Source organism: Malus sylvestris, chromosome 4 (genome assembly GCF_916048215.2).
Source record: "Malus sylvestris chromosome 4, drMalSylv7.2, whole genome shotgun sequence".
Classification (NCBI taxonomy): domain Eukaryota; kingdom Viridiplantae; phylum Streptophyta; class Magnoliopsida; order Rosales; family Rosaceae; genus Malus; species Malus sylvestris.
In genome coordinates, this window is record NC_062263.1 from 4,112,216 (window position 1) to 4,126,355 (window position 14,140).

The 14,140-nt window shown below is 37.0% G+C and overlaps 2 protein-coding genes across 11 annotated transcripts in view; both read right to left on the reverse strand.

The window, feature by feature from the left end:
* Positions 1-12,419, reverse strand: part of LOC126619268 (probable E3 ubiquitin-protein ligase ARI7) — a 45,538-nt gene extending 33,119 nt beyond the window's left edge. The window contains exons 1-15 of one of the 8 annotated variants that reach the window (XR_007622006.1): positions 12,110-12,417; positions 10,840-10,964; positions 10,399-10,504; positions 10,198-10,288; positions 9,708-9,880; positions 8,656-8,760; positions 8,479-8,567; positions 7,609-7,716; positions 7,375-7,465; positions 7,180-7,269; positions 6,681-6,728; positions 5,342-5,413; positions 5,110-5,209; positions 4,899-5,025; positions 4,018-4,410 (exon numbers count right to left, since the gene is read on the reverse strand). Coding sequence is in view for 6 of the 8 variants with exons in the window: in XM_050287579.1 (XP_050143536.1) it covers positions 4,233-4,410; positions 4,899-5,025; positions 5,110-5,209; positions 5,342-5,413; positions 6,681-6,728; positions 7,180-7,269; positions 7,375-7,465; positions 7,609-7,716; positions 8,479-8,567; positions 8,656-8,760; positions 9,708-9,880; positions 10,198-10,288; positions 10,399-10,504; positions 10,840-10,964; positions 12,110-12,286 (1,680 nt within the window). In the remaining 2 variants the exon portion in view is untranslated. Of the gene's footprint in view, positions 1-3,739; positions 4,411-4,898; positions 5,026-5,109; positions 5,210-5,341; positions 5,414-6,680; positions 6,729-7,179; positions 7,270-7,374; positions 7,466-7,608; positions 7,717-8,478; positions 8,568-8,655; positions 8,761-9,707; positions 9,881-10,197; positions 10,289-10,398; positions 10,505-10,839; positions 10,965-12,109 lie in introns of those variants that run through there. The other 7 variants (XR_007622005.1, XM_050287581.1, XM_050287579.1 and 4 more) reach the window with 7 other exon arrangements.
* LOC126619275 (uncharacterized) lies at positions 1,136-2,799 on the reverse strand. Of its 3 annotated transcripts, none has more exons than XM_050287598.1 (2): positions 2,467-2,799; positions 1,136-2,213 (listed from the first exon to the last, which is right to left on the reverse strand). In XM_050287598.1, the coding sequence occupies exon 2, from the start codon at positions 2,202-2,204 to the stop codon at positions 1,548-1,550; it is 657 nt and encodes a 218-aa protein (XP_050143555.1). In that variant the 5' UTR covers positions 2,205-2,213; positions 2,467-2,799; the 3' UTR covers positions 1,136-1,547. The 3 variants fall into 3 exon arrangements, with proteins under 3 accessions (XP_050143555.1, XP_050143553.1, XP_050143554.1); XM_050287596.1 differs by having other exon boundaries at positions 1,136-2,260; XM_050287597.1 differs by having other exon boundaries at positions 1,136-2,277.
* Positions 12,420-14,140: the final 1,721 nt, after the last annotated feature.

Consider the following 14,140-nt stretch of genomic DNA (forward strand, 5'->3'; position numbering starts at 1 on the left):
ACCGCCGTCTTCGTCCCCAAACAAGAGCAACTGAAGAGGAATCGATTTCAAGTATTCTGTAATTCAATTCAACCGGAGACTGCTGGAGCACTGAATTCTAATTCTGGTTCAAATTCGAACGCGTAGAGAGAGCGAGAGAGAGAACGCACAGAGAGAGCGAGAGAGAAAGATCTAGTGAGAGAGAGAGAGAGAGAGAGAGAGGATTTTAAATTTAAATGGAAGAAAATATGACCGTTTGATTTGGGAATTGGATGTTCCCTTTTTTACTTCTTGGCCCATTTTTTATCCTGCTGGGTCCAGTTCTTTTGCTTATCGAATGAGGATCCTCTTTGTGAGGATGTTGGGGATCCTCAAATCGTGTCCGTTCATCGTACATCATGCGATCAGTTTTTGTCATATATTATTCATATTTAATTTTAAATAAAAGTATTTAAAATAATTTATAACCGCACGATATATAATGAACGGACACGATTTATGGATCTCCAGGATCCACACTCTTGGTTATCAGGCACTTTATTGTCAATTTTTTTAGATTTTTATATTAGATTAATGAACCCAAACATTTAAGGGTGAATGTTGGATTGAAAGTTTCGATCTCGACACGAAAAAGATTTATTTCTTATTTTTATTCACATAGCATTGCATGATTGACACGAGAAGCAATAATCACGATGTACTAATGCCATAGAAATTGATCAACATGGATATGTTTTGCAATAGGAAATTGTGACTACGACTTAGACATGGGAAATCATAGGAAATCATGATTTTTTTAATTTCCCATGTCCAAGCCACAGTCATGATTTCCTATGATTGACACGATAAGCCATAGTCACGATGTTCACGTAGCGTTGCATATTCATTTTTCATAGGAGTAACAAGATTTTCTCCCAACTCTAATACACCTTTATGTTCTTCCTGTTCAAAACTATGTTGGAGAAGATTTCATAAGAAACACGTCCGGAATCAGTCATTAGCAGATTGATTATTCATGAAACGAAACGCAGAGGTCGAAACAAACAGTGATAAACTAAGTACTACTGTTCGCGACACGACAACGTCTGAAAATTGAAACGAAAACTCAGAGTGTGCTAAAAGAAATGACGAAAACAAAAGTAAGTGCAATCAGAAGTATTGGGAACTTCATGTACATTCATATGTATATTGTCTACAGATTTCCTCAAGATTGACAAAAGTACAGAGTAAGACCACCAGCTAGAAGAAATAACAGACTGAAAACTATTCTATTCACAACAACAACAAAGCCTTTTCCCACTAAGTGGGGTTGGCTATATAAATCCTAGAACGCCATTGCGCTCGGTTCTGTGTCACGTCTTCCGTGTAAATAAAAAGACTGAAAACTAATAAACTAACTATGATTAAACCGGAAGTCGGAAAGAAAAAGCTGAAAGGTTACCGTGCTCATCTAATTTCTTGAACTCTACTAGCAGTATAAAAACAAGAGCTGACGCTAATAGCTTGACAACTTGATTCACGCAAGGCGGGTATACTCCGTGTAAAGTCCTTTTCCTCCTGCTCCGCTTCTAGATGATGATGATACCGAGCAAGCAAATCAAGAGAACATGGAGAACCGAGGCCCGTGGCCTTCCTATGTTTCCAACCACAACTGGCAAAATAATGATTTGAACAGGAGGGAACGGGATGATGGTGATGAGCAGAGTAGTGTGATCAGGTTCAGTAGCCTGATGTACATGATCTTGATTTGGGTCTTCATCATCCTCTCCTCCAATATGATTAAAGAATTCAGTGATCAAGTCCTCCTCCTCATCCAACTCTCTTTCATCCGTGGTTCTTGGCCCCTCCTCAATCTCGTGATGATGATGACGGAGATGAGTAGTTAGCCGAGGCACAACAGCAGCCTCGTCTGCAGCAGAGGCCGCAACAGCAGAATCAGGCAGAAGCTCAAACTCGTCAATTAAGGATCCTAACAGATCATCATCCCAGCAATCATATGCTTCGGTGGTGCTGCTTGAGGACCCCTCGTGATGAAGTAGATCATCAAGCTCCCTAATTGAGTCCTCCATTGCCAAAAGACCATCATCCGAATCATGAGTCCTCTGCCTCTTGACCGTATCACCCAAAACCGTAACGGCATCATCGGAATCGGAATCAGAATCGGAATCAGGGAAACGCGGACGCTTGAGAGAAGAGACAGTGGGCCTCAAATCTTGACCCCCCATCTCAAATTTCTTCACGAAACACAACACAACACAAACAGACGAAAGCGGTGTGCTTTCTGCGAAAACCAAAACCCTAAGTCAGTAATGTGGAAGAAGAAAAAGCAACACTTTCCAAACACAATGGCTAATAACGAAGATCAGCTAAGAGTGCGACTGAATTGATAACACGGGATTTGGGAATTAGGGTTTCTTGTTACAGTGCTAGACAGACAGAAATTAAAGATACCGAGAAATAAAACAGAAGAAAAGGCAAAAACTGAACCTGGAACTGGGAACAAGTCGTCGATTTTCTTCTCAGAGAAGAGGATGCATTCGTCCCCAAATTTGAATCGAGCTTCCAATTTCAACAAACAGAGAGAGAGAGCAACAAATTTGAATTGGGCTTCAAATTCGGACGCACACAGAGAGAACGCAACCACGCAACACGACCGATTGAGCAAGAGTGAGAGAGCGCGAGCAGATAGAGAGAGAGAGCGATCCAGAGATCCAGTGAGAGAGTGGGATGGGGGTTTTGAAATTTAAAGAAAGGAAAATATGACCGTTTGGGAATAGGACCGCTTAAACGCGGGTTTCATCACGTGCCAATTTCTTTCTGCTCTTTGGCGCCTGCGAGTGGGAAACACTCCCCAACCCAGCCCAACTGTGTACCGAATGACTAAATTACCCTCCAATTACGAATCACGCAAATTTCGGAGATCGGGGTATTTTAGTCAAACCAAAAAAACTCAAAGTATCGCAGAGTCGTATCACCGTCTTGGTTACCGAGTTGTTTGTTTGATCTAGATGTATGTGAGAAGTGTGGCGTTTGGGAGTACGCGATGCGAGTAAGGTGTTCGATAAGATTTTGAAATCCATAGAAATAGTCGCCGAATTTGTTCATCATCAATTATTTTGAGTCATTCTGTAAAAAAATTCTATTAAATATATATATATAATAACAAAAATACTCTCAATTTAATAAACAATCAGCTAAAATGATTTGATAAAAATTAAGAATATTTTTATCATTTAACCTTATTTAATGAAAATTTTACACGAAATGACCAAAATGATTAATGATGAACAAACTCATAAACCACTTCTATGGATCTTAAATCGAAGTGATCAGTTATGCTAGTCTCAATAACCATTTCGGCTATAAAACTTTAATAGATCACAGAAATCAAAATTGTCAAATTCCTCCTCCGTATTATTTCCACATTCATCTTTATTCCCAACCCATCAAATTTCCTCAGCATTAATATACTTTTTAGCCATGATTTTCTAATAATTTAGTCAAAACATTTTCCAAATATCAATTGTACACATGTTTAATGACTTTGAAACAAAAAAATGGCCACATTTTAATTGACAAAATATATTTCAAATACAAATAGGATAGAATAGGGCTAGTGTCATAGTGGATATCAGCACTCATGTCGTTCACCGTTCGAAGCAGAATTTAGAAGAACCAACATTCTTGATCATACACTAGTTGAGCGCAAACTGCAAAAACCAAAACCAAAACCAAACAATGATGCAAGAAGCATCAAATATGCGATGTTTTTCCCCATTACTCATTACTTGCTTTTAACTATTACAATGAATGCAATTCGGAATAATTTCACAGCATACGGGTTCAGAAAACGAGTCCAAACACATACGTTACTGAAACTGATAACGAAAATAAATAGAGCATATCTGCATTCACAATAGACAACTGCAATATACTTAAATTAGGTCGTGGAACCCCTAGTTTATAAGCTATGTACAGAATAATCACATTATGTTTCCACCAACACACACAAATACCCACAGGCCAACCTTTTTTTACCCTAAACCGCATCTGCATTTCTTCCATTTCAGACCATCATAGTTTTCGTACCATAGAATCCATCGTCTGTTGTACACTTGTTCTTAGCTTGCGTTAAGTTCTTTTCTCCAACAGACTCGGGAACACAGGAAGCTCGAATACTCACCAACGGTGATGGCACATGTGGCAGGCGTGGAATTGTTGTACGATACTGATCACAGGTCCAAATATACGTGCTATACATTTCTGCTGGATCCACCACCTCGACTGGTTACCTTTCCCTTTCCACCTTTTGCTTTGCTGCTTCCTACGTTTTTTGAGCTTGTTGACCCACCGCAAGCTGCTTGAGAGTCCACATCACATAGGCCTTTCTCTAATGCCGTTACCAGGTTCTGGAAGTAATTTTTAGTCACCCTGTCACAATTGGGAAATGGATGACAAGATTGAATCAGGCAAGGGAGTGAATCAATTTGTACTCACAGATAACTGACCGTGCAACACAATAACAGACCTACTCTAATTTTAAAAAAAACTAATCCGCAAGTAAATTACATGATAAATGACTAGAGACAGAAAAACCGGTTCTTGTATACTTTTATTTATCTCTTCTCTTCGCACACTCAGAAAAGGATATTGTCTTCCTTCCAGTTCCTACACTAAAGACTCACTGATTCGACCTTTTCGTTTGCTGCATTTTGCATCCAGATAATGTTGAACAGACAACTATACACTAGGTTGATAAAAAAAAAATGATACACTTGGAAATTCAGTGGGGTTAACCATATCAGAGATTTCCTCTATATTTACACATAACTCCATTTGTTTTTTTGGACAAGACACATTTCAACACAAAACATCCCATAGAAAATGAATTTCAACTAATATTTCATCACAATATTTACCCGGTAAGTCCAGCTAGCTTTGTATGGAAATCAACGAATTCTTTCGATGGGCCTTCTGCACTAAGGAATTGCAGTAGCTCCTTCTCTGCACACTGATGAAGCCTTTCCAAAGCAGACTCTGCCTCACCTGAAGACAAAAGCAGAATTGCAAATTTCAGAAAACTTCAAAAACAACTCCTAACTAGTTCCTGCAGATATACACAGTTCATACCTTGCAAGTACTCAAAAAACTGCCTCTTCGCTTGCTCACGCTCTGGCAGGTAGTACCCATAAGCATACGTCCATTTTAGTACTCTCCTACATTCAACAATCTACAAACACAAAGAACAAAAGGCAAAAATAATGTCGGCATTTCATCACCAAACAAATCTGATTTGATGTTATACATACACTGTGCACTAAACTAATTCATTTTATATCTAACAAGAAACGCAGGAATTCACCTGCTGCCAGGCATCGGTTATGAACTTGAGCTGAGACTCAGGCTCACGCTGTATGTCACTAAGTTTCTCCATCTGAGAGAGAAAAACAAGGTATCCATCAGTAGTTATTACATAGTAACTTCACAGAAATCCAAAATAGCTGACAAGAGTCCGGTTGAAACAATCGTACCCAACATCTTCTAGCATTCAGAGATTTCTCAGTAAGAAACATAAACGTGTGTGTATATACACCTTTTTTTAACTGAAGAAACCCAATCAAGATAAAATACACTGAATCTCTTAAATGCTTTAACAGAGATTTTAAAAGGAAACAAAAGATTTAATACTATCTCTTAAGTATATGCACTTCCTTGCCTTCTGTCAAAAAAAGAATAACCTGCCATTTCCTTCCTACCACGCATTCCATACAGGAGCCAATACTCCACGCTACTAAACATGAATCTCTTACTTAATGACCGAGAGTTCAAGAGCCACCCGACCGTCTCATGAGTCATAACCTGTCTCCACCTACAGACACTAATTCTATCCCCTTTACACACTCAAGACATAAGTTTCCTACTCCTGGATATGGAAAAAAAAGGTAACATCTTCGACAGATGCAAATGAGACATCCATATAGCGTCCCTAACATAACATTAACTAAACTCAGACAACCAACTCTCACCTCCCTCAGTTTTATAAGATGATGCTTACTAATTTATTAGAAAGTCAATAAAACTATACTTGTCAGAAACAAATTTTTTTATAAAGGATGATTTTTTAATTTACACTGTCAAAGTCTACCCATTGACATGAGGGGGTGTAAGTGCAACCACAACTATGCTTCTAGTTCTACAATCCGGTCGAAAGATGAGAAACACAACTATGGTCAATTTTTCTATTCTCTCAAGTCTAATTTCTGAAAGGTGAAAACATATAAAATCTCATGTTTATGTTGTTAACCCTACGCAAACTTAATTTCTAGCCTTGCATCTATGAATAGAATAAGTACAATCTTCCTAGCATCTGTCAGACCCTACGTAAAGCGGAAGCCTTGTGCACTGGGTACGACCTTTTTTTTTTCCTAGCATCTGTCATTAGCAACATGGTCAATTACAAATACAATCTTCCTAGCATCTGTCATTAGCAACATGATTGATTACAATTGATCAATAATATTTCAGATCTGCAAAGTTTAAATATGGTTCTAGTAATACACTAGAGTAGAAAGATGAGCTCTAAGATCTTATTGTTAAACACATTTGAACTTCATCCAAGAATGAAAATCACTAACACATGAAATCATGTATACATGTTTTATTCGTACATATGTATGTGTGCATGTAGCACATATACTTACATGCACAGTTCGCATTTGATTCAAATCCGCAAGAGCCTTTTGCCTCGACTGCCAAGGAAGAAAAAAAATTAGTCCAATGATTGAAGGATAGAGGGACTTTCATAAAGATCCATTTTAAAGCAGCATTAAGGCTTAGCCAATTAAATTCATAAAATGGAAGAATAATGCACAGAAAAATCTTGATTCTAATTTAAGAAAGCTTCCACCCTCCTATGCAGCCCTGCAAAACTGAAGTCACACACAGGTGTCTACCTACCTACTACTGTTTGCCACAACAAATTCGGTGAAAATTGAAATAGAAACCCAGTGTGTCATCAAAGAAGTGTCAAGAGAAGCAGGATCTTCTCTGATCATTGAGAAAAAGGTCACCGACAAAGTACACAGCCCGGCTACTAACATAACTGAATTTGTTAAAAATTGGCTTGATGAAGATCTCTTGCATGAATTCATGGTATAGCACAAGAAACAGTGGAAATTTGAAAAAGAAAATTGTGAATACCTGTTGATTGCTTGCCCAACGTTCATAATAATGAGTGTATTTCTCCAGAGAATTTTTTGCCATTTCTCTTCTTCTCTCAGCTTCATCATACTACAATCAATAATACAAACTCTAAGTAATAGAAGAAAAAGAAAGCTATTCTTCCAAAAGGGGAAATAAAACAGAATTACTACAAAGATAAGTATAAATCCTTACAGCTCCCTCTTGCTTAGCTGCCTCGTAGCGGTTACATGCATAGAAACCACCCGTCCTTTCACCATGCTCCGCCCATGAACCAAGGCAAAGCCTGCATGGTACATATAATTCATTTAGCAACACATGTAAAACTTAACCATATTAGAACAGAATCAAAAGAAAAGTATTCAGATATTTTTTTTTCAAACAATAATAAATTTCCATTGAAGTAAGAAACAGATGCAGAAAGCATACCAGCAAAATTCAAATTTGCAAGGTGGTGTGCATGTCATGTGCATACATCCTTGGTTTTTTTCAATAGGCCGCTTGCACTTTGGACATGGCTTAGAATTGGCCAGTATCCTGAGCATCATCAACAAAGGTTAGGACAGAACAATACAAAATGAAACATGAATTACCAAGAATTCCACCAACTCACATAAAAGTGTTAATAAAAGTTAACTTTCAATAGTGTATCTGAAACTAAAACTAATAATGTTTTCACTTTGCACCACTCAATTCAACATAATTAATGAATATACTTCCAGATGTTACAGGACCAGTGACCCAGCATCGCGCCCTACACCAGCCACACTAACCCATGCATACACGTGTAACTCGCGCATAAAACCTACTACCAAAAAAAATTATTCTAGAAAAACAAAATGAAGCGACCATTACACTAGCTAACAAGCCCTACTTTCTGCAATATCCTGGTATGTGCAGATCCAGTTAAATTCACAAGCACTACCTTTACTTCATAAGCCTTAAACTTTACCAAATACAACAAAAGTTTGTACCATAATAAATTTATCACATTCCCAAAAGTTTCAGGAGCATGGTCAACTTAATAAGTTAATATTTCCCCACAATTTATCACGTTAAATTCCCTTGCATACCAAAAGCAGTGGATGTCATTAAATCGGCACACGAAAATTAATGAAAAATAAAGGTTAGAGAAGGAGAAGAAAAACATAATACTCTACTTATGACAAACACTTAATGAAGGGGTATTCTTACCATGGAAACAACTAGAAAGCCAATAAATGTATCAAAAGAGAAATGCATTAAGTAAAAGTGTAAAACCACAAAATACAATTTTGGATGCTAAGAGAAAATACAAACCAGTTCATGTTTTCAGACTCAGCACTGTTCTTTAAAATCCATTTCTCCACAGTGCTACAGTCAACAGGACGATGAGCTTCCTCTGTACACTGCACAGCCAAAACAAAATATGACTCACCTATATAAATAAGTTTTTGCTGAGATATTAAATACCAAAAGTTACAAAAGGAAACTTACATTCCAGCAAAATCCATAGGAGCAGAGGCAAGATACATCATAATTTTCATTATCACCAACAAAATTAACAGCATGTTCACAACCTGGATAAGGACACCACTTGGTCTAGCAGCAAAGAAAAAGAATTACAAATCATGGTGAGAAAAATGGAAAAACATGAAGGAAGAAAAATGATATTCATAAATTCCACTAACCACACGAGTAATAGACAGGAATACATCATTGTTCCATCAAAAAGAAAATAAACCACTAATAAAAAAATGATACTCATATATTCACACTCACATGCCCACACAGGCACAGGAGTAATTGAAAAGAAAAGAAACCACCAATCATTTTTCAATATAGTAATTAAAATTGTCAACCTTGATACCTATTGAGTACTGAAACACATAGATAACACCATTTTTTTACATGACTTTTTTTATCATGATAACATAGTTTTCTAAGCAAAAGGAAACAAAGTAATGAGATAGACATTTGATAAAGTTGATCCATTAAGATGTTCTCTTTGATATTGTTATTGAAAAGCCAATCTTAAGGACATTTATAGATGTTTTATATTATTAACAATTAAAAAAAAAATTCAAATCTTGGGTACCCAAAAATATTTCAGATTTATTGTACAACTTTGGGTTTACATCTCTATAAAAAGGTCGTACCCAGTGCACATGGCTCCCGCTTTACGCAAGGTCTGGGAGAGGTGAATGTCGGCTAGCCTTACCCCCATTTTATGGAGAGGCTGCTCCCAAGTCTCGAACCCAAGACCTACCGCTCATGGGCCAAGGCACTTGCCATCGCACCAAGTGTGACCTCTTGGGTTTACATCTCTATAAATAGACTAAATAAAATCGTTTTGATTAAGTTCAAATCTACACCTAAAGAAGTGAAAAAACACGAGCTAGACTGAAAGAAACTAGACTTTATAAAAAAAATTAAGAAAAATTAATTAAGTACTCCAACTTTTGGTCATGCATTATTAGTAATGTGGAGTCCATTGAATTAATGGCTGACAAGTGCCCCATACAATCAAAATCAAATTCCACATATACCTTCTTGTTGTCTTCAATATAAGACCTAATAAGGTACCGAGAGTACTTCTGGTTATCTTCTTCACTGACCAACATACTAATCATGTCTTGACCAACAGAAGCACCACAAGACGGATCAGGACATCTCAGCGTCAAACAACCAGGACCATCGCTAATGGATGTTCTAATGTATCCTATCACGAAAGGAACAAAATAATCATAACAATAAAACATGACAATGGAAAGAAACGAATAGCAACTGATCACAATTTAAAATGAGCTTAAAAATGCCATGAATATTCAGAGATCGAATATTGAAAAAAAATGGAGCAAGTAATAGTACAAGATTGTTTTAAACAACTAAATACAGCTATGGACGTTAAAAAGACATGCAAATTCCTACGTTACATTCTTCTTATTCAAAACAGTGCAGAAGTTGTAAATTTCTTGTAACTAAGTCAGAACTCAGTAAAAAAAAAAATATATATATATATATATATATGAAACAAACCTTTCCAGCATGCACAACAGTACGGATGACCACAAGCGGCAGATCTGATGCTACCACGGGGAAAGGTTTCAAAACAGATCCCACAGGTAAGCTGTCCACAAATAATAGGTATTAGGATGGTGTACACAACACATGAAGAGAAAACAAACCAGTTACTAGCAAAACAGCAAACTCTAATTTCCTAATGTTTATAAAGCTTACTTCTCTGGAATTGGGGAACTGAACAACTGGCTTCTTTAACAAGCCAACATTTTTTCGGACCTTATCTTCATCAGAAAACCATGCCTCGTACACTTTAGTTACACTCCTGCCATACCAAAACTTTTTCAGATAAACTACTTATAAAATTGGTAGGGGATGGGTGTTCAGGAACTCTTATTTCCATTTCAACAAAAAGAGCAATTATGTGCTACAGAATGGAAGGAAACTTCACCCTCCTAAGTTCTACCCCTCCCCCTTTGATGATAGGATAGATACTGATTGGCTACAGGGGTCACTGATAATAGTTCACAGGTTACCATACCATATTCACTCACAACACAGCACACGGTTCCGAAGAACCGTTGAAATAAAAAAGCACAATTCTGCATACATATGAAACTGAGAATGCTAATAGAGATGAACAAGTGAAAATTTCAATACCAATTAAAGTAACGAAGTAAAATGCTTGAAGAAACTCTTGATATGGAAAGCACAGCAGATACACTTGCAATATCATCTTCCTGGCGCTGCTTTATATCTGACTCCTTCAAGATGATATAATTATTCTGGAGAAAAAAATGAAAATTACAAAATTAATTAGAACACTATAAGCTCCTCAAATTGACTGGCAAAATCCTTTCGATGGAAACAAGATTTAATATTCAAATTAACATTCCAATCCATATCCATAAGTACACACACACACACACACACACACACACACACACACACACACACACACATATATATATATATATATATATTTGCTTGCATACACGTCTGAAAAAGATGGCTCCTTGGAGACAACAAAGTAAGAATTTAGTTCATCAAGACTGGGTCTTGTGGTAGAGACAAAAGTCTTCAACATGATATCAAGAATGCTTAAAATCTGTAAAATTCACAGTAACTATAAATGGAAGGCCTCCAGGTGGTTCACTTCACTGGTGTTGCATTAACCAAATAGCATCACTGAGTGGAAAGTCTTTCACTTGTAGCTGCCTGGCTGGCACAGGATACAAGCTTTTTATTCTTGCTGAGAATCAGCACGTATTCTTTAATTTGCTATTAGTAGTGAAACTCTTGTCGTGTGCATTATCCTCAACCAATTAAACTGAAATAGTAGGCAACTAGTGAAAAAGCGATTGAATGAATGGAAGACAACTTTTTTTATCCAGGTAATTCCCTTATGTTCATGTTTCGGCAACTGTGTAGAGATGTCTTCTACTCACAATGTGTCAATTGTCAACTTGTTGATCGCATCCTCTTAATCTACGAGAGTGCATATGTAATAGTTTATTAGCTTTTCTCCATTACTCTACAAATCAAACCAATGCCAACAGACTGAAGTACCCTTACTCGACCTCAGGACTACCATCACCACGAAAGGCATTCACTTCAGCTCAATTAGACAAAATGACCCGGATAACAAAAGTATACAATAAACCCTTCTAATCCATTAATATCAACAACAACTAGAAATAGGCCAATGGTAGGATTATTTAGTCCAACTGTGTTGGACTAAATAAGACGAGAGTGAGGGGCAAGATTTCCCTAAATTGGAGCTTTTATCAAGTAAAGTTACAAAATTCAAGTGATCGAAGCTAATCCAGAGCTATCTCAGCTCCCAAACAGAGCAAGCATCAGAGCGCGCGTCGTCAATTTCAAGAAATTCACAGAAGAGAGAGAAAGCAAGGGATGGAGTAGTACAAACCTCAGCTCGACTGGCCTCGATCCTCTGGATTCCCTCATTATCGTCGCCGAAATCGACATCGGCGTCGTCATCGTCGCTGCCGTAGTAGTCCAAGGCATCCTCGTCGCTGTAGAAGCCGTCGTAGTCGTCCATGGAATCCACGTCGTTGGCGTCGTGCATATCGTCCTCGGAGTCCATCGCCGTCCGACCACAAAAACCCTAACGGCAGCCGGCGTAGGAGGAGTGTATGAGTTGGTTACAGAAAGCGAAGGGAAAAGTCGGTGTCAAAAACCGGAAAGAGAAAATTGGAGAGTCGCAGAGAAATGTACAATAATACAACTCGTTTTTTTTTTTTAATATTTAATTAAATTCCTAACCAAAAAATAAGTATTTAATTAATTAATATATATTTTCACCCTCACTTTGCTGACTATTCCCAATTTGGCATAGTTAGATCTGCAAACGGGTCGGATTTATTGGGTTTGAGTCGGGTTGAACCCGACCCGTTAAGTTAACGGGTCATCCGAACCCAACCTGTTAAGCTAACGGGTCATCCGAACCCGACCCGTTAAGCTAACGGATCACCCGTTTCACCCGTTAACAATTATTTTTATTTTTTGCATAAAGTTTATTTTTTGTCATTAAGATTTTACTAAAATTACTAAAATATCCTCAACTAACGGGTGCTAACGGGTCTAACGGGTTGACCCAAAGTGACCCGTTATTTAACCGGTTGTTAACGGGTTCACCCGTTAACGAACTGACCCGTTAAGCATCTACCCAAATACAAATATTAACGAGTTGGATCGGATCGGGTTAACAGGTTGGGTCCAAAATGCCAGTCCTAGGCATAGTATCATATCATTGAACAAGTGGTTCAATCTAAGGACATGTTTACTTGACGATTAGGATTAGGAACGGGAAAAGTATAAGTTTTTCCTTTAAACTCGTAATTGAATATCTTTATATCAGAATTCAGATCGAATATGAATGACTAGTTGATCTGATTTCTTTTTCTTACTTCTTCTATGTTTTAGCTGTGTGATTCTTTTCTTTTTATCATTTATGCTAAGTGAACACGCACTAAAGTTTTAAGCTAAAAGTTAAAATCTATTTTTAGTTTAGATTAATCATCGGTTGTATTATATAATCTCAAGATTTACAAGTTTATTTATCTCAACATTATGGCATAGCTCTTATGGATGAAGCCAAATGACGTCTTCGTCGTCCATTTCTCAAAAATTTATATTAATTCTTCAATGAACGTTGGAGAGGATGAAGCTAGATTTTTGAAGTTATGGAAGGAGTGAGTGAGTCATCTATTATTTTGTCGAATGAAGAGGATAAAATTGGTAACATACCATGTAATAATACAAACGGTAAAACCTCAATAATCTAATACTCAAAAAATTAATAGCCACGGTCAAATAATATTTGTTGCCATTCCCGACTTAAGGGGTGGTACTTAACTTAGGATTTGAAAGGATTTTAATAGATTTTGTTAAGTGATGGATTTTATAGGATTATGAGACTTCTATAAAATTCATATGGATTTTGAAATATTTGAGAAGATTCTTATAACAGATTTCTGCAAATTTTAATAGATTTTATAACGTTAAATCTTGACCGTCAAATAAATCAAATGGTGATAAATCTTAACCGTCAAATTAATCAAATAGTAATAAAATGAAGCTGTAATAAAAAGTCAAGATTATCACATAAACCCAATTATTCAAAAGTCTCCCGCTGCACCCATTTCCAATCCTATTTCCTCCCCATTTTGTTCTTCTCTCTTTTCCGTTCTAGCTAACCTCTCTCCTCCAATCCTTTTTTTTTTTTTATCAATACTCCTCTAATCTTGTTTTCCGCAACTCTCTCTTACTCCTCTTCCTTCACAATCCAATTCCAATTCCTATTCTCTGCCATGAGGAAAAAATTGCAAAAAGATTTGTAGAAAAATTGCATAGGTGTAATAGAAAAATTGCGAAGATAAAGAAAAAATTGCAGAGATGAAAGAAGAAAATAAAGTGTGAGAGGTTCTTGGATTTGAAA